The sequence below is a fragment of the Dreissena polymorpha genome, chromosome 15, assembly GCF_020536995.1.
Source record: "Dreissena polymorpha isolate Duluth1 chromosome 15, UMN_Dpol_1.0, whole genome shotgun sequence".
Classification (NCBI taxonomy): domain Eukaryota; kingdom Metazoa; phylum Mollusca; class Bivalvia; order Myida; family Dreissenidae; genus Dreissena; species Dreissena polymorpha.
The window spans coordinates 27,993,424-28,019,846 of record NC_068369.1 but is presented as its reverse complement, the minus strand read 5'-3'; the positions used below and the strand labels follow the sequence as shown (position 1 = coordinate 28,019,846).

General features: G+C 33.0%; 1 protein-coding gene and 2 long non-coding RNA genes across 5 annotated transcripts in view; 1 reads left to right on the top strand and 2 right to left on the bottom strand.

Annotated features, from left to right (window-relative positions):
* LOC127860712 (uncharacterized) overlaps positions 1-26,423 on the top strand; it is a 372,542-nt gene that overhangs the window by 327,487 nt on the left and 18,632 nt on the right. Inside the window, exon 1 of one of the 3 annotated variants that reach the window (XM_052398976.1) lies at positions 20,997-21,063. The exons of the other annotated variants lie outside the window; for them this stretch is intronic. Coding sequence (XP_052254936.1) covers positions 21,034-21,063 — 30 coding nt within the window. The 5' untranslated portion in view covers positions 20,997-21,033. Of the gene's footprint in view, positions 1-20,996; positions 21,064-26,423 lie in introns of those variants that run through there. 3 annotated transcript variants of the gene reach the window in all.
* Positions 15,995-23,657, bottom strand: LOC127860726 (uncharacterized). Its single transcript, XR_008039902.1, has 4 exons — positions 23,538-23,657; positions 22,973-23,089; positions 22,543-22,659; positions 15,995-16,105 (listed from the first exon to the last, which is right to left on the bottom strand). It is a non-coding gene; the product is annotated as an uncharacterized LOC127860726 (long non-coding RNA).
* On the bottom strand, positions 24,101-25,881 carry LOC127860725 (uncharacterized). The gene is made up of 3 exons (XR_008039901.1): positions 25,771-25,881; positions 24,600-24,716; positions 24,101-24,211 (listed from the first exon to the last, which is right to left on the bottom strand). It is a non-coding gene; the product is annotated as an uncharacterized LOC127860725 (long non-coding RNA).

Genomic DNA, 26,423 nt, shown 5'->3' with positions numbered 1-26,423 from the left:
GTGGTTTATAGAGAAATATCAGTGAAATAAAACTGGTATTTCACTGTTTGAAACAGTGAAAAATAACAGTGAAAAATAACGATATTTGTCAGTGTTTTACAGTGAAATGACGTCATTTTTTCGACGTAATGACGTCATAAATCCAGCGACATTATTCAGTTAAACTCTTTTACAATGTAAATAAACGGTGAAAAAAGCATAAAATAAAAAGAATATTTGTAGGAATCGATGGAATATCGATTTTAATTCACTCGTGATCATAAACAATACATATTTTCACTCGTGGCTATTGTGAACAAAAAATTAAGAATTCGCATTTTGATCTTACTGGTACTCGTTAAAATATTTCACATATTCCGGACATAAACACGCTTACATAGCTGCATGATGTATCACTTTGTGCTTTTTAGCCCATCATTTGCACGTAAATCATTATGAAAAAAACAAGTCGCAGTTTGAACAGTTTACATGTATGAATCTGGCTCTTGCTGTAGTTACATGTTGAAATTGCCTCAAAACGTCGAGTAAAAAATTTTAATAAACATTTATGTTCATCCAAATTGTGTGGGTATGTTAACTAATCAAATTATGAAGATATTTTCTGAGAACTATTTATAATATTTGTATCAGTGTATGTGTCATCTGTCAAGCATACAACTTTACTCAATATGTTATGAATGATTTGTATTTCCGATTTAAAAACATGTATCTCAGGTTCCTAATATCTTTCGATTCACAAAATGTTGTTCTCAGAGAAGCTCTCCATAATTTGACTAGTCAACATTCACTACATTTTATCGTATCAAGTACGCCATTATGTTTCAAGTTGATGTATTTTACTGATTATATCACTTGAGACATATGAAAGCAACACTTTGATGACAGGTAAAAAAATGTTTATACATGATCATATGTTAATGATTACTATGGTAAATTGAAACCGTTATAAAACAATTTGTAAATAATAATAGCTGCATTTATTGAGAATCGATTGCTAAAAAAATAATTAGACAATTAATTTCAACATAAACATGTTTCGATGCATGTGATTTATGAAAAACTGATCTTAAATACCATATTAAGTCTTTCATTTAAGTATGTCTCGAATTTGCAGATAACACTTATGATAAATACGACAAAATATTTTGATTATCTTTATACTGCCAGAATTTGCATTTTACTTGGAAGTACAGGTGCATGTCGATTGTGTTATTATTAAATATTTTTTAATGTATTTTAGTTCAGAAAATTATCATTTTAAGTATAGATTGCTCAGTTCAATTCTTCTATTTTTTAAATTATGTGCGTTTAAATGTTATCGATTGCTGTTTACGTGCGAACTATTTTAAATTTGTAATTATGCATAGAAGCTAGCTTCTCATTTGCTTATTTTACTACCGTACATCAATAAAATTTAGCGTTTGTTTGTTTTTTGTTATCGTGTTAATATATTTTTTCTTATTTGCTTTTAAAGTGGCATGCTAAATGGAATACATGGTTGATGACTTTTGATGATGTGAGATCAGACTCGTCCGAAATCGCATGTGAAAAGACTCGGCAAGCCTCGATTATTCTTACGTCAAATCAGCCTCGTCTGGTATCACATAATATCAAAAGTCACCAACCATATATTTTCTATACCTTACACTAAGCTGTGTTTTTTAAAGGGTATATTTAGATGAAAATCATACACATCTATTTAGGTAAATTCGTAATAAAACCATACAATAAGTTTATGACAAGTGGTATTGCATACCAGCGAATAATTGTTTCGGTGCACTATGTTTAAGTGCGATCTCATTATATATAATTTGCAACACATGTTATTAATATAATTTTGTAGGATTCTATGGGAAACAAATATCATAACACGAACTTACACTGGTGATACTCACAATACACTGGTATAACACAAAGATATAAAACACCACATGATTTAGTGCCAGTAACTGATCTCTGCAAGGAAATGCTATACCTCAACTTACATTACCGGTATTAAATTTATATGGATGTTTTTATTATTTGTTTGCTTAAGTATTTTAATGTAATCGGCGCGTCCTGTTTGAATAATACCGTGTGATAAACAGGTACATGGGTTGTGATTTAAACTACTTACAAGATCCACTAGTATTCGTAGGTTATGCGGTTTGCTTACCGTCACGTCGAGTGTAAACAACATAATGGTGTAACACTCCGTTCCTAGCGTAAACATCCGTTATGGTCGAACAACATCCGTGAACAGGTATTTTAATAAATAACTAGTGTTACTGTCGCATTCATTGGGAAGAGATCCATATACACTGAGTTAATAGACAAGACAACTTGTTGCTAAATTTTTAAAGATTTTGTCGGAAAAGAAACATTTGTAGATTGGTGTGTATACTGTAATAAACATAAATAATTCCATACCAGTATTTGTTTTATTTTTATAATTGAAATAAATCAACCGTGGCAAATAGTTTTACGCGAAGACGTTTTGAATATATTTAGGTAAAACATTTTAGCACGCGCATGTATGATTTAGTTTTGAAATAAATTTTAATACAAGAAAGTAGTCAATAAACATGTAATATTATAACTACAACTATGACAGCAGAACAAAACTGATTGTAGATATTACTTCTTTTGCAAAGTAAAATACATTGTTTTCAGATCATTGAAGCACGGCATTTTTCACTAAATTTATTCGTTTGCCTCGTTATTGGGCTGACACAAATTGCAGCGCAGGTCACGGCACCAAAACTAAGTCTACCTCCAAAGTGTGCCTTAGTTCTCTGCGCAGCTCCGATTTGTGATGACTATTATACACTATTAGGAGCATGCCGTCCTGTGTGCAGAGACTGTAAGAATTAGTACTTTATTAAACCTACGTACCTTATTTATCCTACTACTGGGCATATGTTGTTTTTTTTTTAAGTTTTTGCTTTGATTGATTTCTCGAGTTTACCAATTGTCTTCGTTGGTTGGTAGAATTATTGGTATTGCTGTTTATTAAAGATTTATTATCGATTATGTAAACTCTTTGAGTGAAATTAAGACCTCGATAAAAGCTCGATATACCCGATATATTGCTGACATAAATATTAAGTATATAAATAACTTTCATTGCTCACTTGATTTTTGTTGTAGCTTATCGAAAGTTGTTAACAAAAGCTTTCTTAGATTATGATAAGTTCATTATTTGGAAGATAAATGTCGTCACTTGTTTGGTTTTGTGTAAACTCCATGCCATTTTAACCATAATATAAGCCATTATACATGTGAGTTGCGAATGCGATAATTGATCTTAAGCCGTATGCGGTAAGCGTAGTTTCAGAAAAGACTAAGCATGCGCGTTATCAGATCATGGCTACCATGTCCTCTATTGAGGCCATGAAACTTTGCATAAGTTAGAGCAAACAGAGTAAGTAACTAATGAACAGCCTGCATTGATGTGTAGACTGTGAACAGCCTGCATTGATGTGTAGACTGTGAAAAGCCTGCATTGATGTGTCGACTGTGAACAGCCTGCATTGATGTGTCGACTGTGAACAGCTTGCATTGATGTGTAGACTGTGAACAACCTGCATTGATGTGTAGACTGGTCTTGAGCTACGCTCTCCCTATATGATATAAAATAAATTCCGCAAGACTGATTTTATCATTTTATTCTACAGATAAAACCTGCTCTTATAAAGGAAAGACCTACACGAACGGCGAAAGTTTGAAAGACAATTGCAACACGTGTCACTGCAAGAACGGTGCAGCGATATGCACTAAAATAGCTTGTCCAGGTAAAAAATATTTTTTGTAAGACCAAGTTTTCTTTTCAAGAATCTAGTATAAAAAGAAGCACTGTATGTATATGTATATACATATATGCATACTTATAAATATGTATAATCATATATGGCATAAATGTCAAACCCCACCAAAATAATGTTGGAATATACAATTCCAGACATCGTTAAACCTGGCGTGTGTCCGAAACCATGGAGATTCGCTTCCCGCGGCACATGTGTTGAAATGTGTTCATCGGACTATGATTGTCCTGACGATCAGAAATGCTGTTCACAAGGTTGCGGATGTACTTGTAAGCTTCCGACAGGTAGGTTTGTTAATTAGACATAACTCAAATTATGTTTAATCTATACATATTTCGTTGGTCGTCTTGTCGAATATCAGGCGCATTATTCTTTATAATTAAATCATCTTAAACTAGTTTTGTTCGAGGTGTTATTATTTACACAAAGTAACACAGATTTGTTCAAATGTGTTGAGAACAGACCGATATTGGAGTCAGTAACGTACATGTTTAAATAAAAACATGCTTTAAACTCCTATTTATACATCTTTTTGACCCTCATTGACATACAGAAAAGTAACAATGATGTATACAAGAGTAAATAGTGATAAAGAACGAGATTTATTAGTTTTTGTTTCATGAAAGGCACACAAACAAGTTGCTTTGCTGGTGGAAAACGATACAATGAAGGTATTTGCCCATGTTCATTAACTTTGTAATCTCCATAAATTTATTTAACTGATCATGCAATTATGTTTAACACAAGTGAATATGGTAGCATCAGGTTTATGGGTATGTTTTGCATGGTAAATGCGAGCAGTTAATCATAATTAATATTTATGAAACGAAGAAGTATAAGATTGGGCTGTACCAAATGTTGCACTTTCTGGTATATACTTATGTTCTTAAAACGTAATTTCTCGTAATTATCGTGTACACAATTTTTAAGAATGTATACCATTTCACGTACAATAAAGTAAACAGACATGTACTGAATACTCCTTTATTATGCAGGATATGTCAATGCATAAACTAAATACTTATCGCACACATTTCAACACACATGGCAAGTTACTTTCTTAATGGTAAAATGTAATTTTCGGGTTGTGAGTCTGTGTGTTTTTTTCAAATAGCAACGCCTTGTGTTAATGCATGCACAATTAATCGTACTTCTGGCAGCAGTTACTACCCTTATAGTACACACTGCAATCACACGTATTACCACATCAGATCATGAAGGTTTTCAAATTTTAATGTGTTCCTCATATATTAAATTGAAGGTCATTTATTTAAAAAAAATCTGTTATTTTTTATAAATAAAATTTCTAACAGTATGTGTAAATCATGTGTGTAGCAATTCAGTTTCAATTTACTATCATCAAGTGGTATATTATGGTGGCAGGGGTATGATATAGCAATATGCGGAGCAGGTTTATTTTTTCATGAGATTGGATCTTTATGTGTTCTGTAAAATGTTTTGAATTTACTCTTTGGGCTTATTTCAGGTGATCACGTGCCAAGTAAATCAAGCGACCCCTGCGAGGTGAGTACCTGTAAACGTGGCTCTATCCATTGTGAAATGCTAATGTGCCCGATGTGTGTCGGTCATAAACCACCAGGAGCTTGTTGTCCGATATGCGGCACGTTTCCATGGGAGACAATTCGTTAATTGTTTGTCAAATCTTAAAAGGAGTGAGCGTTTCTGAGTAAACCATAATGCCACAGAAACTAATTAACATGAACAACATGCACACGTTTAATTACAATACAATGAAGGTATACCGCCTTTATTTAGTATTATTTCAATATAAGTGGGTTCACTTATTTGTATATTTATCGTATTTATACATTCGCAAATAAAGCATATGTATTCCATTTTGTGTTTTGGTTTGTTTGTTCGAACACGATCAGAATATATAATTTTATAGTCTATAGTTGAGCACATTTTAAAATCTGCATTTGCTCATCTATGTCATTAAACTTACATAAGTCCAAACATGTATTGTAATAAAATCCTTTCGCACAGCTGTTAAAAACAATGTGAAGATTTCCTTTGTATTTAGTGATTGAATGTGTGAATAATTCGATTCAAGATTACATAAATGTGAAGGTCAGCATAAAAAATGATGGCAAACAAACTTCTCTCGCAAACAGACGGATGTATTGTGAAATATCAGTAAGTAAACAAAGCATGTTTCACCTAACATTTACAAACTGCGGCATAAGAGTTTAAACGTCATAAAACGCATTCAAGTGAGCTTGTGGTTTAACGTAGTAATTGTCTGAATATTTTGCAATAAATATTGCAAGTGAATTGCTCTACAACCACATTTAAATATCATAATGGTCGTTTTGTAATAAATACTTGAAAGTTCATTCATAAAGCTTATCTGACACAACTTGCGTTAACTAAGATTTATATGAAAGTCAAACCAGTGTGTTCTGCCTATAGAGATTCGTATGAATTAAACTTTAAATATAGCCTCTAAAAATAAAATGTTTCACTATTTTCTTTAACATCGTTTTAAGTCCCTTTGGTATGAACACTTAAATTAGTCTTGCGAAGCTTTGTAAACATGAATAATATAATTTATGTGGGATAGATTTATACGAGTCAAATAAAGAAGAAAATTAATTTTAGAAGTTAACGTTGCAGGAGTTTAGCTTGGGGATCGTATTGCGGGTTATTTGTTATTTGCCCTAGCGAAATCATGAATAGATTGCGTTTTAAGTAATTGTTTCAAAGAATTGGATTGCGTTAATACTCCTTATGATGTTTATCTTCTCTGTTTTAACAATATAAGTGATACGCGTTTATTAATTCATCCAATCTTCAAGCTTGAAAAACAATTATGTGTAACATTCTTGTGGTTAAAAATCACCAGGGGGGCGTGTATCCAGATTCGCTAATCGTTTACGGAGTAAGAAACGCTTAACCACACAGTATCTGAAAATTAATGTCAATATGTGATAGTTGTTTTTGTGTTGCTTGCGAAAAAAAATTGTTACAATGAATAATAAGCGATTTTCGAATAACGTTTTAAGCGCTGTAGTAAATAATATTAATATTAGTAACTTTGAAAATTGAAACATATTGTTTTCATACTAGCTTTTGCTAGACTTTTCATTATTCTGATTATTAATGCCATATTTTTAAAATATAAAACACTTTGAGATTAATTAAACATTTTTTTTTTATTAATATTCCCTTCTTTACTTCTTCTCTTTTCTATAATTTGATACCCTACCTTAAGTTCTTCTTATATTATTTAACTGGGGAAAATAACCTTTTAGAGAAAAACATTCCTTTTATATGAACTTCGTTAAAAGCCTGTGTGTCAATATTAATAATATTTATATATTAAACAATGGCCTAGTATCACGAACATACTTAAGTCGATATTTTGACTCAACTTTGAGATTTTGCTCAATTTTTTAGATGAGTGTAAACACCTTGCTCAATTTGATGATCACGAAACCTTTTTGAGTACTGAGTCGGACTCATCTTTGAGTTTGAGCAAAAATATTTGAGCAAGCGTTCAACCTGTCTCAAGTTATAAAGCAGTACTCAAACATGGCCGCTTTTGTTGAACTCATTCAACGTTTACCAGGGCGTAAGCCGATTGAACGCGTTTTTTTTTCGGACAGCAGCAACCCGTTAGAAAAATGAAGCCCATCGATTTCACCCGGAAACTATTTATTTATTTTATTGTTGGATTGCTGATTTATGAATTTGACACACCGACTCGTCGTTTATTGCCGGTGCAACCTTTGCTGTCAGTTTTGATAGTAAATAGGGCAAAGAAACCTTCATTATAATTAAATAGCATCGATTTTCAAATGACAAGAACGTAGAATTTTACCCAAAATCGTTTAGAGTAGTTGCAATTTGTTGACATAGCATTTGACAACACATGCCTTGGTTTTAGCAAAACATTTTATCCATAGATGTTTTATTTGTTATTAATAAAATCTTACGATGATAATAAAGTTGTATCTAACATTCTGGTGTTGCTGAATTTATTATTTATGTTTACTCATTTTATTATTGCCTACGTATATTTATCGATGTAAATAAATTAAGACTGATTTACCCCATCCGCTAATTTTGAACTTGTTATACTACAACAAGTTTTAATTGAAGAAAACTTTTAATACGATAGTGTTGAAAATCACATGTTAATTAAGCGAGTCTCACATCATTAAAATGAATGGAGCAGTTTTTATGTGAGGCAAATACAATCATCTGTGTTCTAATTGCTATTGTATCCATTCATAATGATACCATCATGCTCATGAAAATGAATCAATATGACATCAAAATACTGTTTGTGTTTGCTATTTGCAACAAGTTTATAGTATCGGTAAGTAAAGTAGATCGTACACATGTATGTTATGTATTTACTATTAAGATTGTCACGTGTGCTTATTTGTATAATTGTCTACTTGTATGTTTTTGTAATAGCATAGCAATTAATGTCAGTACATTAACATTTGATGATTTTAAGAATTTGAAATTGAAAATGGTTAAGCCTCATTTAGGCTCAATTTGTCATTGTCGGCTCGGGTACTACTTAAATGTACTCGGTCTATTTAGACTGTACACGAGTTTTATTCCCGCCCAAAATCTGATGTTGTAAAACGGGCTATAGAATACAAAAAAAAACTCTTTAAACAAAATTTGCCTCAACATGCATTTTTGAGTAGGAGTTCCGATAATATTTAGGCCCTTCTACAGAATATTGACATAAATACGAACATTATAAATTAGAAAAAAAAAAGCTAACAACGACCAATCAAGTCCCCGGTACGTTTCAGAATATTTTCCGTACTCTGGGTACATTTAAGTATACTTAAATGTACCCGGGATACATGTAAGTAGTATCCAATATAAAGAAGTGAAACTCCAGCTGCTGGAGCAGTATTGAATTCTTATTATATACAATTAAGTTGGTCCTTTATTTAAGGAAAGTGACCGATTGCCAAAAGAGAACAAAACAGCACAATACAAAACAACATAAACACATATAAGAATAAAGCTGGGGTCACCGCCTTGGAACGGACGATGCAAAGCATTGGGGGTTTAAACCGAAATTGACAAATCGAGCCTCATTTAGACCTTTACCCAGGCTAATACCACAAGATTTAGAACATATGTAATTCATATTAGAGCTTAAATACTTAGAATAATCTTTTGTTGTATCAACAAAATTGTGTCCACTACATATTATATTTATTCTATTTTCAATTGTTATACTCAGTTGAATTAAAATGTATTGATATTTTCATATTTCTACTGAAGCAGGTAATTTACTGGAAATATTGGCTTTCAAATGTAGTTGGAGCAGTGGACGGGACCGTATTTTTAATAAAACCAGCTGAATCTGAAGAAGCTTATGTGTGCAGGAAAGGGTTTATTAACATAAATGAGCGACTATCATTGATGCCATTATGAGGTAAATGTAAATGCAGTGTTATTATTCATTACCTTATAATAAAATTATATACCAAAACAAAACAAATACCATAAAATAATAAACTTAGCGTAATGCTTATCATCTTTGACATCAAATAATTATGTTTGTATGTACATGCAAAAATAACATTAACTACCACAAATTGACACCACGAGCACTGTGTAATCAGGCTTCTGTTCTTTAATGTTAGCAAATGCAGCTATCAGTAATATCTTGAAAAATTGTCTTAAGTTACACATGAACTCTTCTGTATTGTTCATTGGTGGTGTGTCAAGATGGCTGGTGCGACACATGATGCTTCGGTGTTTTATAGCAGTGGCTTATAGATAACTGTGTTTCATCAATTCACAAAACAGATCAATTCACAGCAATATCTGAGCATTTTATTTGAACTCTTACATACACATTATGCTTGTCCTCTTTCTATTAAAGTAAATGTTGCAGTGTATTTAAATGACATTGTGCATAAATGGCTAATACAGGCCGAAATAACGTGTTTTTATAGGCTATTGACAATTTTTTTAAATGAAGATACAGCATAACTTTATATGGAAATCAAATAAACCTCAGTGGAAACAGCATAATTTAGTCAATTAAAAGGTAGACAATTGTTGACGATTTTCCAAGAAGGAGTGCAATCTTTTAGACTCTAAGTGCTATGTTAAAGAAAGACTTGTGATAAAAATTTTAGATGTCTGCATCGCACTGGTGGATACCTGCCTTCAAGCCCAATAAGTGAAGTAAAAAAGCAAATGTTGGCATGCGCCTGCACAACCTGTGCTTGGAATTATTCATTCTGCGATAGAGGTAGAAGTTGGGGACATGATGGATCCTGCGGTTACAGGGAGCAGCAGTCAACAACTAGCCATACGTTAAAATAAAGTATGTTTAGACGATGTTCAATTTTCATTGTTTATTGTTTCTGAGTGTTTGAGAAAACTACAGAAATCTAAGAAAAACGACAATAACCAGAATACATAAGGCGACTAGGCGGGTACTCTGCGCATAGTTATCATTTATTTTGATATTATAAAATATGAGAATACCTTGATTTTCGTCATTAAGCGAGAGCTTTTTCCGCCATTTTGTGCGTACGCTGTACTTTTGTGATCACGTGATTCCCCGCAGTGGAGTGGTGCTTTAAAATAATTAAGTTGAAAACTGTTACATTGTGCGCACAAACTATTCACTATAGAAAACCTCTTATTTTTGTATTCTCAAACATTTTTTAATTTCTTGAACAGTTCTGTCGCCTTGAAGCTTCCATTTGCTAAAATAAAACAAGTGAAATTTGTAAGTAACATATTAAAAATGATAAAAAAACTGATTTAAGTGATCTATATTTCTAAATGTTTACAACAGGCATGGCATTACAATACCCATCTTTCCCAAGAACATTAGACTAAAATGTAACACAAAATTTACTAAAATATATCCCTAAGAAACATAGGCTACATACTAGCAAACCACACATGTCTTAATTACGTCTGACTCTTTCAGTCATATATTGTCATTACAAATTTGTACAGGCTAATTTTGGGTTTCCGTATATTGTAAAGTTTAGTTAATGAGTGATCAAAGAATTCAAAACTTTTTAGAGTGGATCAGTCTTTGATTAAATTGCAGCATTTTTTACAAACATGAGTTTATAAAAATCTTTAACGTATAAAATTTGACATTTTTTTGAAGAATTTAATTCTTTGTCAACTGTTAATTTTCGTTAAGTTCCCATCTGGAAAAATTATGTAATGCCGTCAAAAACAGTTGTCAATATACAGGTTTTAACAGGGACATGTATCGATATTTTTTAATGTTTTTCTTCGCAATGAGTTATCCCTATTCTGTGTACTATATTTACCTACAAGTATAAACCACATAAATGCTTAAATAAATTAATATTTCCAATAAAATTTGATTTTTTTTTAATGTAAACTAAAGTTGAAAACAACACCGATTAAACTAAGAGATGACGAATATGCAGGCTTTTTTCAGCAACCATATAATTTAAAATGATTTAAGTTGGTTTTAACTGAATTTATCTTCTACAAGTTTAAAGCATGTGATGGGTTACACATGCATACATTACCTATTAAAAAAGTGCAGTGTAACAGAACACTTAGAAAAGTACAACTATGTCTGAGCAGGTAATTATGTTTGCATTTTAAATAATGCATTAATTAATATTGTTTGGAGACATTTTAGCATTTTCATGTCTAGATGTATATGACATAATAAACAAATCAAATGATTTACTTGAAAAAATAATAATTTGTACACACACTAGCTAATTACCTTCGCAACTTTGTCAGTATAGATTTCCATGTTTAAGCTCGCATCGTATTGCTGTTTGAGCCTGTTTAGCTGACCATACAGCTCATCGTATTTTTTTCAAATAGGCAGGTCGTTTCGCTTTCAGAAAATATATCTGTCCTAGGCATTTTCACTCTCGTTGACGAAAAGAAAACTGACACTATTTTCCGCAAAAATGGTATAAATCAATCTCCTTTTGAAGAACGTCGCTTACATCTTTAATAAGTAATAAATGTTTGAGTTGAGTCGGACAGTTGAGTCGGTCTCAACTGAGATTAGTTTTGAGTTTGTTCGTGAGATCTCCATCATACTCAAATCTCATGTGAATGGGAACTCAAATCTCAAATTCTGAGTTGAGTTTAAAACCTGAGAACGTTCGTGATACTAGGCCAATAATACAATTTGAATTGACATTTGATATAATAAACGTGAAGCCCTATCGTTTATAAAGTTAACGGTTACACAGTTACAAATGATAGATACATTGTTTATGTCAAGTTTAATGTATTTATAGATATGTACATATATGCTTATAAATGTAAAACATATCCTCGTATCGCTTTAATATATTTTTAATACAGACGGCACTTTATTTATAATGCATACAAACATTTGAGTGTGATAGACCCGCGTTTTGTTTGTGATTAATTATGAGGTGACTGAGTGGTTCGGCTGGCCCGCAAACCTAAACACGAACGTTCGAAGGTGGTGTACCTAGTTTCAGTCATTGTATTTTTATTTAAAGTAGTGGATAAAAACAAGAGTTTTCTCTTATAGAGTTCATGGAGTGGAATTGTTTGATGTTTGCGATACAGCAACAGTTCGATAGTACTATGATGAAACAATAGAACTAACATATTGTCAATGTTGTCGTACTTAAGTCGAAACGATCTTTCAAACACCTAGGTTTTTTAAACTGTTCTTAAGATACATGGCTTACTCTTTAGTTTCATACATTTTATAGTTGGGCGATATGAATTTCTATATCAACAACTTTAATAACGATCGCCTTATCGTTTTTATAGATTTCAGATTCTTTAGACATTATTACACTAAAAGTGTTAGTGTTGTATTCAAATCCTATGCCACGTTTAGGCAGTAATATTTGCACTTCTGTCTGAATATTGGGCATCTGATTTAGAGCGTTTGGGATTGATTCGGGTTTTTATGTAAGGTTCAGGTAGCTCTCACACCGCTTTATCCCCCACATGCTTGGCATCTACCGTTCTAAGGCGCTGTTTCTAGGTTTAGTTATTGCATATTTATAGTCGTTGTTATTTGGTAAAAGTAGTGGATAAGAACTCGAGTTGCTAGAGATTCATTATTGTTGATATCCTGTCGGAACATTATTCCCATATTTGAATGAATATTTATGGAAACTGTAATACAATTTGTATAAATACCCATTGGTTTGTTTAAGTTTTTAATTTGTTGGGATGTATTTTTTAAAAGATGTTTCTGTATTAAATTTTTGTTTAAACATTTATATTTTCCATATAATACGTTTTCAAGCAAGCAGCAGTACGATAAAATGTAAATAAAAGCAAGCATTATTTATACAACACGATATCACGTGATATGTTTGCTATTCTATTAACAATAAATTGTTTTGTCTTTATCCCAGGGTCCACTGTATCAAAATGCAAATGTTTTAACCATTCGGCTATCCCAACATAGTTTTATTTAGCTTAAAACTTTTTATTTTAGCTCGATTGCATTGAAATCCTAAGGCTTATTTGAAACGCTCTCGAGTCCGTTTCCTGGGACTCTAATCAGTACTGGTGGTCAATAGGGAGCTACAGAACGTCTTATCCATTACGAAACTCACTAAGACAAAACTAATAACGTTAAAATATATTTTACAAAAAATAACCACATTTGAAGGAAACACCAACTGAGCATAACAATGACAATGTAGTGAGAATCAATAATTTACTGAAGTATTTGAGCGAAATCAGTTTAATATATTTATTTCCTTTAGTGCTTTTACATTGTCAACTTAAAACACTACAACTGACGCTTGCCATTACTAGTAAGCAGGTTTTTCACAGATTGGGCAACACTGGCCGGGTGGAGTGTAACCTACGCATGCCGGACAGATAACCGACTCGCACTGTAGTGATCCGTTTCGGCAAAAGCATCGTTTGCAAGGATTATTGGGATCTACGGGTAAAGCGTCACCTAAAAAAAAATATATAATGTGTCAACATAGTACCATATTGAAGCAAAGCACACACTAAACGTTTACATCAAAGAAAACTTAATGACACAACCGTTTTAAATTTCCGTTGTAGCATACATTTCAGTTTAAATATTTTTCATCTTTGGAAGGAAATGTCATTAAGATAACAAAGCATTTTAGTTTAAATTAGCCATTACCGTTGTACATCATTCATAATTTTTCAGACACAAAGTAATAATAACAATAATAATAATAATAATAATAATAATAATAATAATAATAATAATAATATAAGTAATAATAATAATAATAATAATAATCATCATCATCATCATCATTATCATCATAATTATCATAATAATAATAATAACTTTGAAAAAAAGTAACAATAATAATAATAATATCAATGATAAGAATAATAATTATTATACCAGTAATACAAATATTGTACTATTGAACTTTACCTTCATTGAACACAACCCCATTAACGGTACAGCGCTCTGTAAATATAAAAGAAAAATAGAGATGATTTATATCACAAATAATAATTATATGTCCAACGACTTAACTAAATAATAAGAGGTACATATGCACGGATTCATACAATAATAAATTAAAGGTTGACCTTTCAAAATATTTAAATTGGATTGGCATCAGTATTACACATTTCCCAATCATTTATCAAAACAATAATTTACATGTCACAACATTTATGTTTATTACTTTTGCCGCTGCGTACTTGAATATAAGCATGAACTTTAAATACATTTGTCTTGTATTTTATTCCGAAAAGACCATTCATATATTCAGTTTCAAAACACTTATTATTATGTTGTAGCTCGATTCAATGTCAGGAAAGCATTCAGCCAGTTATAACGCCGAAAACATTAAAGCCCATGTGAAAAACCTGCCTTTAATAAAGACAAATATATAAAAAATGCTCTTTTTGCAAACGGAGATAGTATCCAGATAGTCTGTAGTTTGAATGTATTTTTGATATGTAAGAATGGTAAGGGTTTTTGAATAAATGTAAACAACGCAGACCGAGACACAATTCGCTCGGAAAAAATATATCATGCTTTTGCTTAGAATATTTCGACGTGGGCACCGAATTTGCACTGGGATTTAACTATTTACTTTAGGAGGATACATGTATACTCGTTTTTCTTACTTGGGCAGTCTCGTTTTGTACATTCAACAGCTCCATCCCTACATTTATTGTATTTGCATGGTTTCTCTGAGATATTTTCATAAGTACATTTATTGACTAGTTTTTACAATTAAGCGATATTTACGTGTGCGTGATCTACTTATCTTATAACCCTTTATGAACGATCTTGTTAGCATATCGTTCGGGATGAAACTGCTAAAATTTAAATGAAACAAGAACACTGCTTTTCAAACACTTACATTTGAGAAATTGCTTTGATTAAACAGTTTTTTTCTATTATTTAACATTACGTTGTTAGGTTTAGTGGTTGTTGTGTTGGTAGATGATGTTTTAGAGGTGTTCAGGGTATATTACATGTTCTATTTTGTAATAAAGAGAATCAGTTTGTGTTCGGCATTCTTTTTAAAGAATATTTTATAAGCGAGAACAAAATGCACATTTCAATGCGCAATTACATTTTATGGATGACTCGTTTTGCACAGAATCTAAATATGCGCTTCATTCGTTGGAGAAGTTACACCACTGCGCTTCCATGTTGAAGCAGCGGCTGGATTAAATTTAACTTAATAAAATCTGGACATTGCGTGATTCAAGAACCTAAAAATGCCGATACCCTGCGAGGCTTTTTAGCTGCAGATATGTGAACAGACAATCGGGCGTCGTCAGGAAAAAATGAAGCCCTTTACAAACAATCTTTGCAGCACATCAATTAAAAACCTTCTTGTAAACATGCTATGTAACCACGTACCCTAAAACGAATTGAACAAAATATACTCTGCTCACAAACGAAGGAAAAGACCAGTGTGTTTGTTGCTCGAAGGTGGTTTATAAACTACAAGAATTTCAAGATTGTAAAGCTGTATTCTAATATTATTTTTTTAATGAACGATAGTACCGATATACATTAACATATGGTACAGATGTTATCAGACAATATTGTGTATTGTTTAACAACAGTTCCGACGTCGGGACAAAATATATTAACACACATAGGCTAGCCACCGTGCTATAGTTACGATATACTGATTACCGTAGGCGAACGAAGATGTACTCGTTTAACTTACTTGGACAATCTCTGTCTGTACATGTAACAGCTCCATCCCAACATTTACAGTCGTTACAGTCATCCTTGAATGTCTGTCCACTCGGGTACGTTACTCCCTTGTATTGACACGGTTTTTCTGAAATATATTAACATCATATCTAGTAATTTTCAGAAAACCCTTATCATCGGTTTCATGATTAACTATTGGAGACCCTTTCGTGACAATGTATGTAGCTCAAAATGAAACGTAAGCAATGTACAGACTATCACAGGAACATTGTGTATTTTTCCGTTTTTTATGTGTATTGCTGCCCGTTTTATTTATTTTACTAAATCGGCAAATGCCAATTATTGTATTAACCCGTTTTCCTCGTGCACGTTTTGCTACGTATTAGGCAGTTTGAAAACATGTTTTGAACAACAGATATGTAGCCGTCTGCGTATGTTATATTATGTGCTGGGCTCTATATTTACCAGGTTAGTTACTCAGAATTAATTCACATCATCTCATATTTCATTAATGTATGTGCATCATTTGTTTTGCTGTGATACGTTGCATATATGTGTTCATCATATTTAGTTAATTTTGTACAGAATGTCGAAGTGGGCATATTGTATTTGAATCAGCGTTTGACTATTTATCTGAAACACAATAGACGGAGCCGTCTTTTTGTTTTTTATCCATAACCAGATGAAAATCGATAGTATTGCAACGATTGTATACACTTTAGTTTCATAATATCGCTATATTTAGAACAGATTTGTTTTTTTCCAATAATTGGAGAATGTTTTTTGTCAACTACGGAAAGATTAAATCGTAAAAATTCGTTATTTTGTAATTATTAATGGAAAAGGGGAGGAAATAATATGATAAATAGAATATTTTGTGAGTTTTGGATAAAGATCAATTTTATCATGCTCGGCTCGGCTCGGCAAGCCTCGCGCTACCATGGTTCGAAGCCTCGCATGATAAACTTGATCTTTTTTCAAAACTCACATACTATTTTCTATATATTTTTGCTGCGCTCTATATTAACCAGAGAAACTCGTAAAACCACATTAACTGTGCTTTTCCTAAAGTCAAAATATACACCATGCGCTTCTTAAAAAATAAGGTAGCTATAATTATGTTTATTAGAATATTTAATAAATGTGTACATAACAACGGTAACATATGCAACACTCGAGCCGACAATATCGTGATTTCGTTTTACAACATGGTCGTATCAGGGACCGACATTACAAGTAACATTTCTCCCAGCATGTTTGGAAAAGGATTTAACATTGATATTAGGAGTCTACTAGCTTCCCTTACATGAGAAATCACATTTCGAACAATCAACAGTTCCATCCAAACATGTTATTACAGTCATCAATACATGTCTGTATTATTTAGTAAGCAATAATATTGTATATACACTGTTTAACCGAAACTTATTATCAAAATATACAATAAAAATAACTTGCTAAATAAAACTCTGTAATCATAACAGCGTGAATGCCTTAGCGGTTACATTTGCAAACAATCATTGCAACACATCGATTTAAAACAGGAAAACATCCATTATTTTCACAACATACATGAAGTGCTTTTTAAGAAGCCAAATGCCCATGGAATAATCTATAGACAAAGATTTTCCATAGTGTTTGTAGCTCGACCGTGATTAACACATGTAAGATTTGATAGCTGTGTTCGAGTAAATATATTTGTTCCGGTCCCTGTAGTGTTAAACACGAATAACATAATACTAAGATTAAAATTTATAGTACTCTGCACACCATTGCCGACGGAGGGAACGACCTACTTAACGAAAATGTAACAATCAAATAGGTTGGTGTTGCAATCCACTCTTTACCGTAGGGAACGACCTACTTAACGAAAATGTAACAATCAAATAGGTTGGTGTTGCAATCCACTCTTTACCGTAGGGAACGACCTACTTAACGAAAATGTAACAATCAAATAGGTTGGTGTTGCAATCCACTCTTTACCGTAGGGAACGACCTACTTAACGAAAATGTAACAATCAAATAGGTTGGTGTTGCAATCCACTCTTAACCGTAGTAATATAAACTAGATTCTTTACTTGGACACTCTCGTTGTGTACATTCAACAGCTCCATCCCGACATTTGCATTCGTTACAGTCATCCTTGAATGTCAGTCCGCTTTGGTAGGTAGTTCCCTTGTATTGACAAGGTTTTTCTGAAATGTATTATCCGAATGTACACTCGTTTTTGAAATGAAGCGGAACGTTTGTAACTCGACTGCGATTTAAATGACAAGAAACGCAGGATTTTATGGATGTGTTGAAATGGAGTTATTCACAAGCACCGATGCTTTTATACAACATGATACACATCATATGCTCGATAGGGCAGTGCTGTGTTCAAGTACCAAAAAAACTACTGACGGAAGGATCAACATTATAAAAGATTTTAATAAAATACGCAGCGTGTTTGGGTAAAGATCCACCCTTGACCGTAAAAAAACATTTGTATTTATTTACTCACTTGGGCAATCTCGTTTTGTACATTCTACATCTCCATCCCAACATTTACAATCGTTACAGTCATCCTTGAATGTCTGTCCACTCTGGTAGGTAACTCCCTTGTATTGACACGGTTTCTCTTAAATACGTGATAAGAATTTAAGTTCGAACTTGTTTTCTAATTAAACCGTTACTGATTCAAGACTAACCGACTTATCGGCTACCTCTTTACAAATAACTTTTACAGCACATCGTTCCAAGGGCAAATCCCACACTTTTCGACCATATGACTTAATTTTACGGAGTGATTGCAATAGAATATTCTCTGCTTGCAGACGAAGGTACTTCCCACATGGTTTGTAGCTTAAATGTTTTTTACATATGACAAACAGAGAAAATAATGGCTGTGTTAGATTCTTGGTGTTTTTTTAAACAGTATAATGTTAACAAATAATACTGATGCTACCTTACATTGAGCACAAACTTTAACAAATTTTCGAATGTAATGATCTGTTTATTTAACAATACCCGAAGTTTTATCCTTAAACTTGACCTCAGGATTATCTATGCATAATTTGCTTCTTACTTGGGCAGTCTCGTTTTGTACATTCAACCGCTCCGTCCCAGCATTTGCAATCGTTACAGTCATCTTTAAATGTCTGTCCACTCTGGTAAATTACTCCCTTGTATTGACACGGTTTCTCTAAAATTTATTTTCAATATTATACATTGACTCACAAATCGGCTACCACTTTGCGAACAATCCTTACAGCATATCGATCCACGCGAAATTCTTAAGCATTTACCGACTACTTGAAAACGTGTTTTCAAATAAATAGCAAACGGTCTTCAAACGAATGAAGATAGTGTTCATAACGTGTTTACCTTGAATTGTTTTTCATAATGTTCATGAGCTATGTATAATCAATGTCACGTTAACAGCTAAGAGCGAGACAACACACATTTGAGCAATTACGTATGTTTTATGCATACCTTTGTCAACGTAGAGGCCGTCATTGTTTATACTTACCTATGTATTCGGGATACTAATACAAAAACTTAGGATTATGTAAATATAATAGGTTTCTTACTAGGGCAATCTCGTTTTGTACATTCAACAACTTTATTGTATTTGCATGGTTTCTCTGAGATATTTTCATAAAGTACATTTATTGACTAGTTTTTACAATAAAACGATATTTATGTGTGCGTTATCTACTTATCTTATAACCCTTTATGAACGATCTTGTTAGCATATCGTTCGGGATGAAACTGCTAAAATTTAAATATAACAAGAACACTGCTTTTCAAACACTTACATTTGAGAAAATGCTTTGATTAAGCAGTTTTTTTCTATTATTTAACATTACGTTGTTAGGTTTAGTGGTTGGTGTGTTGGTGGATGTTGTTTTAGAGGTGTTCAGGGTATATTACATGTTCTATTTTGTAATAAAGAGAATCAGTTTGTGTTTTTGCATTCTTTTTAAAGAATATTTAATAAGCGAATACAAAATGCACATTTTAATTCGCAATTACATTTTATGGATGACTCGTTTTGCACAGAATCTAAATATGCGCTTCATTCGTTGGAGAAGTTACACCACTGCGCTTCCATGTTGAAGCAGCGGTTGGATTAAATTTAACTTAATAAAATCTGGACATTGCGTGATTCAAGAACCTAAAAATGCCGATACCTTGCGAGGCTTTGTAGCTGCAGATATGTGAGCAGACAATCGGGCGTCGTCAGGAAAAAATGAAGCCCTTTACAAACAATCTTTGCAGCACATCAATTAAAAACCTTCTTGTAAACATACTATGTAACCACGTACCCTAAAACGAATTGAACAAAATATATTCTGCTCACAAACGAAGGAAAAGACCAGTGTGTTTGTTGCTCGAAGGTGGTCTATAAACTACAAGAATTTCAAGATTGTAAAGCTGTTTTCTAATATTATTTTTTTAATGAACGATAGTACCGATATACATTAACATACTATACCGATGTTATCGGACAATATTGTGGATTGTTTAACAACAGTACCGACGTCGGGTCAAAATATATTAACACACATAGGCTAGTCACCGTGTTATAGTTACGATATACTGATTACCGTAGGCGAACGAAGATGTACTCGTTTAACTTACTTGGACAATCTCTGTCTGTACATGTAACAGCTCCATCCCAACATTTACAGTCGTTACAGTCATCCTTGAATGTCTGTCCACTCGGGTACGTTACTCCCTTGTATTGACACGGTTTTTCTGAAATATATTAACATCATATCTATTAATTTTTCAGAAAACCCTTATTATCGGTTTCATGATTGACTATTGGAGACCCTTTCGTGACAATGTATGTAGCTCAAAATGAAACTTAAGCAATGTACAGACTATCACAGGAACATTGTGTATTTTTCCGTTTTTTATGTGTATTGCTGCCCGTTTTATTAATTTAACTAAATCGGCAAATGCCAATTACTGTATTAACCCGTTTTCCTCGTGCACGTTTTGCTACGTATTAGGCAGTTTGAAAACATGTTTTGAACAACAGATATGTAGCCGTCTGCGTGTGTTATGTTATGTGCTGGGCTCTATATTTACCAGGTTAGTTACTCAGAATTAATTCACATCATCTCATTTTTCATTATTGTATGTGCATCATTTGTTTTGCTGTGATACGTTGCATATATGTGTTCATCATATTTAGTTAAATTTGTACATAATGTCGAAGTGGGCATATTGTATTGAATCAGCGTTTGACTATTTATCTGAAACACAATAGACGGAGCCGTCTTTTTGTGTTTTATCCATTACCAGATGAAAATCGATAGTATTGCAACGACTGTATACACTTTAGTTTCATAATATCGCTATTTTTAGATCAGATTTGTTTTTTTCTAATAATTGGAGAATTTTTTTTGTCAACTACGGAAAGATAAAATCGTAAAAATTCGTTATTTTGTAGTTAATAATTGAAAAGGGGAGGAAATAATAGGATAAATAGAATATTTTGTGAGTTTCGGATAAAGATCAAGTTTATCATGCTCGGCAAGGCAAGGCAAGCCTCGCGCTACCATGGTTAGAAGCCTCGCATGATAAACTTTATCTTTTTTCAAAACTCACATACTATTTTCTATATATTTTTGCTGCGTTCTATATTAACCAGAGAAACTCGTGAAACCACATTAACTGTGCTTTTCCTAAAGTCAAAATATACGCCATGCGCTTCTTAAAAATTAAGTTAGCTATAATTATGTTTATTAGAATATTTGATTATTGTGTACATAACAACGGTAACATATGCAACACTCGAGCCGACAATATCGTGATTTCGTTTTACAACATGGTCGTATCAGGGACCGACATTACTAAAGTAAAATTTCTCCCAGCATGTTTGGAAAAGGATTTAACATTGATATGAGGAGTTTACTAGCTTCCCTTACATGAGAAATCACATTTCGAACAATCAACAGTTCCATCCAAACATGTTATTACAGTCATCAATACATGTCCGTATTATTAAGTAAGCAATTATATTGTATATACACTGTTTAACCGAAACTTATTATCAAAATATACAATTAAAAATAAAACTCTGTAATCATAACAGCGTGAATGCCTTAGCGGTTACCTTTTGCAAACAATCATTGCAACACATCGATTTAAAACAGGAAAACATCCATTATTTACACAACATACATGAAGTGCTTTTTAAGAAGCCAAATGCCCAGGGAATAATCTATAGACAAAGATTAAGACTAAGATTTTCCATAGTGTCTGTAGCTCGACCGTGATTAACACATGTAAGATTTGATAGCTGCGTTCGAGTAAATATATTTGTTCCTGTCCCTGTAGTGTTAAACACGAATAACATAATACTAAGATTGAAATCCATTTTCTCATGTAAGGGAAGCTACTCATGTAAGGGAAGCTACTCATGTAAGGGAAGCTACTCATGTAAGGGTAGTACTCTGCATACCATTTCCGACGGAGGGGACGACCTACTTAAAGAAAATGTAACAATCAAATAGGTTGGTGTTGCAATCCACTCTTTACCGTAGTACTATACACTAGATTCTTTACTTGGACACTCTCGTTGTGTACATTCAACAGCTCCATCCCAACATTTGCATTCGTTACAGTCATCCTTGAATGTCTGTCCGCTTTGGTAGGTAGTTCCCTTGTATTGACAAGGTTTTTCTGAAATATATTATCTGAATGTACACTCGTTTTTGAAATGAAGCGGAACGTTTGTAACTCGACTGCGATTTAAATGACAAGAAACGCAGGATTTTATGGATGTGGTGAAATGTATAGTTATTCACAAGCACCGATGCTTTTATACAACATGATACACATCATATGCTCGATAGGGCAGTGCTGTGTTCAAGTACCAAAAAAACTACTGACGGAAGGATCAACATTATAAAAGATTTAAATAAAATACGCAGCGTGTTTGGGAAAAGATCCACCCTTGACCGTAAAAAAAAAACATTTGTATTTATTTACTCACTTGGGCAATCTCGTTTTGTACATTCTACATCTCCATCCCAACATTTACAATCGTTACAGTCATCCTTGAATGTCTGTCCACTCTGGTAGGTAACTCCCTTGTATTGACACGGTTTCTCTTAAATACGTGATAAGAATTTAAGTTCGAACTTGTTTTCTAATTAAACCGTTACTGATTCAAGACTAACCGACTTATCGGCTACCTCTTTACAAATAACTTTTACAACACATCGTTCCAAGGGCAACCCCCACACTTTTCGACCATATGACTTGAATTTACGGAGTGATTGCAATAGAACATTCTCTGCTTGCAGACGAAGGTACTTCCCACATGGTTTGTAGCTTAAATATTTTTTTACATATGACGAACAGAGAAAATAATGTCTGTGTTAGATTCTTGATGTTTTTTTAAACAGGATATTGTTAACAAATTATACTGAGGCAACCCTAAATTGAGCACAAACTTTAACAAATTTTCGAATTTAATGATCTGTTTAATTAACAATACTCGAAGTTTAATCCTTAAACTTGACCTCAGGATTATCTATGCATAATTTGCTTCCTACTTGGGCAGTCTCGTTTTGTACATTCAACCGCTCCATCCCAGCATTTGCAATCGTTACAGTCATCTTTAAATGTCTGTCCACTCTGGTAGATTACTCCCGTGTATTGACACGGTTTCTCTGAAATACATTAATTACAAATCCAGTCATTTACTTATGTTCAATAGAAGAGCGTAATAATCGATATCTTGATTTATTATTGGAGATCATTTCGTGAACGATGTATTTAGCTCAAAATGCAAATGGGACACTTTTCAAACAATAATATTCGATCGAGTTTGCAAACAAGATTGCCGACTGAAAGACCGACCCTCTTATAGAAAGCATATATATGCTATATGCTTGTTTGACGACCCCCTCTGTACCGTAGTAATAGTCAAATGAAATAATTTTCTTACTATGTTTACACCTTAGATATATACAATACATGGTTGAGGAATATCGTAGTATTGTTGCATAACTTTGCAAACGAAACTTACATTATTGCTAAAACCCCATTTGTTTTCTATACTACTTAAAACTGACACTAGGATAATGCACATATATCATAGGTTTCTTACTAGGGCAATCACGTTTTGTGCATTCAACAGCTCCATCCAAACATTTACAATCGTTACAGTCATCCTTGAATGTCTGTCCACTTTGGTAGGTTACTCCCTTGTATTGACACGGTTTCTCTAAAATATATTTCCAATATTAAACATTGACTCACTAATCGGCTACCACTTTGCAAACAATCCTAACAGCATATCGATCCACGCGAAATTCTTAAGCATTTACCGACTACTTGAGCACTTGTTTTCAAATGAATAGCAAACGGTCTTCACACGAATGAAGATAGTGTTCATAACGTGTTGAGCTTGAATTGTTTTTCTTAATGTTTATGAGCTATGTATAATCAATGTCACGTTAACAGCTAAGAGCGAGACAACACACATTTGAGCAATTAAGTATGTTGGATGCATACCTTTGTCAACGTAGAGGCCGTCATTGTTTATACTCACCTATGTATTCGGGATACTAATACAAAAACTTAGGATAATGAACATATAATAGGTTTCTTACTAGGGCAATCCCTTTTTGTACATTCAACAGCTCCATCCCAACATTTACAGTCGTTACAGTCATCCTTAAATGTCTGTCCACTCTGGTAGGTTACTCCCTTGTATTGGCATGGTTTCTCTGAAAAAAAGCAGACAATCCAGTGATTAATGAGTTTTCAAAAATAATTGGAAAAATCTGTAGTCTGATGGACTATCGGATAATTTTTTTGCGAATAATCTTGGTAGCACATCGATGAAAATGAAATCTTACAATTTAAAGACTGTATTAATTCTACTTTTCATGATGTCGAATGTTAAGAAAAAGCGCTTCTTTCAAATAAAGATATAACCAATAGTGCTTTTATTGCATTAAAGACAAATAAATAATGTCATTGTTTTTTTCAAATAATTCAGGAATGTGTACAGGAAATGTATAGTAACAACTCAGTCATAGGCGTCAAACGATCGGTCGATCTCGTGTTTCGTGTTAAAACATTGTCGACCCAAGGAAAATCATTATTAAAGCAAACTAATGCCTAGCGTGTTTGGAATAGGATTTAAGAGGAGGCGATGTGCTAGTTTTTCATACATTGGAAATCACGTTTCGACCATCAATATGCTCATCCCAACATTTATTCTTATTACATTCATCCATGAATGTAGTATGAATAAAGCTAGTAAGCAATTCCATTGTATCGACAATGTTTCACGGAAATATATAATCAGGAAATATAGTTAAACATTCATGTTCAAATAAAAATATTTATTAATAAAAGCGTGAACAGCTTATCGGATACCCCTATGTGAGATATCTTTGCAGCATATCGAATAACATGAAAGCTTCATTATACAAACAACATAAAAGGAATGCTCTTTATAAATCAACATGCATGACAAATGAACTAGCTACAAATTAAATCATATCGAATGTATTTGCAGCTTCAATATTATTAAGACATGACACCAATTGCAAGGTGCTATGGCAGTATTCGAGTAGTTGATCCTTTTTTGAACGATAAATGTAATATTATCATCTGATATATAGAGACAATAAACATCGTGAAAAATCTAGTTTTCATATTACAACATTCCTGACAAAGAGTCCGATATTATTAGAGCAACACATTTCCCAGAAAAATGTGGTTGGATCTGCCATGTACCGTAGGTTAAGGCATATGTACTAGTTTTCTTACTTGGACAATCTCGGTTTGTACATTCCACAGCTCCATCCCAACATTTACAGTCGTTGCAGTCATCCTTGAATGTCTGTCCACTCTGGTAGGTAACGCCCTTGTATTGACACGGTTTCTCTTAAATATATAATCAGAAAACTCAGATGTTAGCTAATTTTTAATTGGGAATCGATATAGTCGGAAGCGTGATTTTTTACCCTTTACGCACAATCTTTGGAACACATAGATGCAAATGAAAACGCATATTTTTTCCATAAATTGTCATAGTTAACACTTTCGTTTATTATGAACGAAATTAGTTTTTGCGGTATCTGTAACGTGAATGTAAATTATATTGGACAACAAGGCTATACTTTATGGCTGTTTTCATATGTTAAATGCTCTGTTCAATTTAGGTTTTAATTAATTTCTGAGACAAAGGCGTTTTTTACCTAAACTTATCATGTTGTGTTCCAATTGTACAATATTGCCGACGTCGGAACAATTTACAAGCAGAATAATACACAACGTATTAAGTAGCGGAATAAACCATGGGCATATGAGAAGGAAAATGGTATATGTTTTCTTACTTGGGCAATCTCTTTTTGTACATTCAACAGCTCCATCCCAACATTTACAATCGTTGCAGTCATCCTTGAACGTCTGTCCACTCT